Raw genomic sequence first — 2,211 nt, forward strand, 5'->3', positions numbered from 1 at the left:
TCCCATTTGTAGTAGGTAAAGAGGAAAGAAAGAGTTCATTACAAGAAAATAAAATATGTGGGGACGGGGGGCGGGTTCTAGAAATTCACTGATGCAAATAACGCAAATTGAGGCAAGCTCACGAGGACTGACTAAGGAGATAATAAATAAAGCAATGAAAGGACCAAAGAAAGGCAGTGGAACCATAAATAAAGATAACATCCCAATCTTCTGAAAGGGGCCTATTTCAGTCCTCCGTTTTGATCAAAAATAGACTTTGCATTTCCACTGACCCTATCCTATTACATAACCTGTGAAAGATGCTTATCTGCTCATAGAATTTATTTCTCTCGATATAAATAACATCTCCCAAAGAGTCCTAGATTTTAAATTTGCATGTTAGGAAGCCAGATTTCACCTGTTAGGAAGTTGAATTTTCTGGATCCCCAGAAGAAGGACTCGCAGCAGGCTGGAGCAGCCTCACACACATAACTGCCCCTAACCTCTAGATAGTGTCTGGCTTGGGCTAGCCTCAGGACCTTCCACACTGGAGAAGGAGGGAGAGCTGCCCTGGGCCTTTTGTTGCAGCTTCTGAAACCTATTAGTGGTGGTCATGCAGTGAGACTTATTTAAACCATTACAACTATACTCCCTCAAACATGAAGAATGGTTTTAAATTTTTAAATCGACTGAAACCCAAGAAACTGAAGTTATCTGGGGTTCAGAAACGCCAAATCAGTTTGACAGCATTAACTGCTTCAAGCTGAAAGTCTGTATCAAAAATCAGCCCCTGATATCATGAAGAGATGTCCCCTTTTCCTTCTCAGTTTTAGTTTTGTTATTTTAATCATCTTTGGTTCATACTCACAGTACAGCTGTTACGAAGGGCATCAAATTTGCGCTGGATTTCATCTCTATGTGCCTAAAAGGTAAGAAGTTGATTATAAATTTTCCATAGGGAAGAATACAATTCTACATGCTACGGGTCAAATAAAGAGAACAGCAGTAGCCTAGAAAGACAAGAATGCTGTTGCAGCAGCCCCGACATCTGTTTTTCGAAGAATTAATTAATCAAGTCATCCCCAACAGAAGAAGAAAAAGTTATAGGAACACATGATGCTATGTTAATAATAATTAACTATTTTTTTTAATTTAATTTATTTTTTCAATTACAGTTGACATACAACAATGAACTATTTAGACCATACAGCCTATTCTTTACAAGTATATTTGAACATTCATATTAATGCCTAGGGATGAGTGAAAGGCAAAAATAATAAAGGATGAAGTTTTTACTCTCCTTCATTTGCCTTATTCCTCACTCTTAATTTTCCCTCTTCCCTTGATTGGACTCCCCATCCCAAGCCTATTCCCGAGAGAAAGATACACACACACAAACACAGACATACATACAAGACAATAGCCAGGACAAAGTAGGGACTTTTTTTTTAATCGAAAGCTGCTGAAATTCAGGAACCTCACAGTGACCTTGAAATAAATATAAAGGCAGAGCTGCTCTAAAACAGCAGCATTCATTCGGTTGACAAGGATTTTTTTTTTTAGTGCATACTCTATGGCAGACACGCAATAGGATAGAGCATGTAGGGCCTACACCTTCATTGTGGTGAGGGAAGATAGAACATAAACAAGTGCATGATTACGAACAGTGTCAAATGCTATAAAGGAAACAAACAATAAAAGGAATAAGGGGAATCGAAAGGAAGTTACTTAGAAGGGGTGGTCAAGGAGGCTTTTCTGAAGAGGTGACATTTAAACTGAAACCTGCAGGTTGATGAGGAGCCAGTCATGCAAAGAACAGTTAAAGCAGAGAGAACAGCATGTGCAAAAACCCTGAGGCAAGAAAGGGTTTGGTGCATTTCATGGACAAAAAAGAGCTGAGTGGCTAGACCGGAGCTTTTAAACTTCGAGCTGTGACCAAATAATGAGCATGACAAGCAGGATTTTTTTTGGTTTGTTTTATCCAATGAAATGAGATTAACAGGATAGAACAGAAAATATCAGAATGTACCTTGGATAGTTAAGGTAAGTATTGTTGTAGGACTTTTGCTCAGATATCATATTCATCAAGTTTAAGTTGCTATCAATCATAAGACTAGCAACATATATGTAACATTAAAAAAAGAAAAAGTGCTATCAATTAAACTATAATATGTTTATGTCTATGTAACTATATACTCACATATAGGCTCTGATGATAAGATGCACCCTGAT

The 2,211-nt window shown here is 37.8% G+C and overlaps 1 protein-coding gene across 1 annotated transcript in view; it reads right to left on the minus strand.

Annotated features, from left to right (window-relative positions):
• Positions 1–2,211, minus strand: part of CIT (citron rho-interacting serine/threonine kinase) — a 158,540-nt gene that overhangs the window by 41,865 nt on the left and 114,464 nt on the right. Inside the window, exon 24 of the mRNA XM_023528160.1 lies at positions 848–901. Within this exon, the coding sequence (XP_023383928.1) occupies positions 848–901 (54 nt within the window). The remainder of the gene's footprint in view (positions 1–847; positions 902–2,211) is intronic.

The sequence above is a fragment of the Pteropus vampyrus genome, unplaced genomic scaffold (assembly GCF_000151845.1).
Source record: "Pteropus vampyrus isolate Shadow unplaced genomic scaffold, Pvam_2.0 Scaffold23, whole genome shotgun sequence".
In the NCBI taxonomy this organism is placed as follows: domain Eukaryota; kingdom Metazoa; phylum Chordata; class Mammalia; order Chiroptera; family Pteropodidae; genus Pteropus; species Pteropus vampyrus.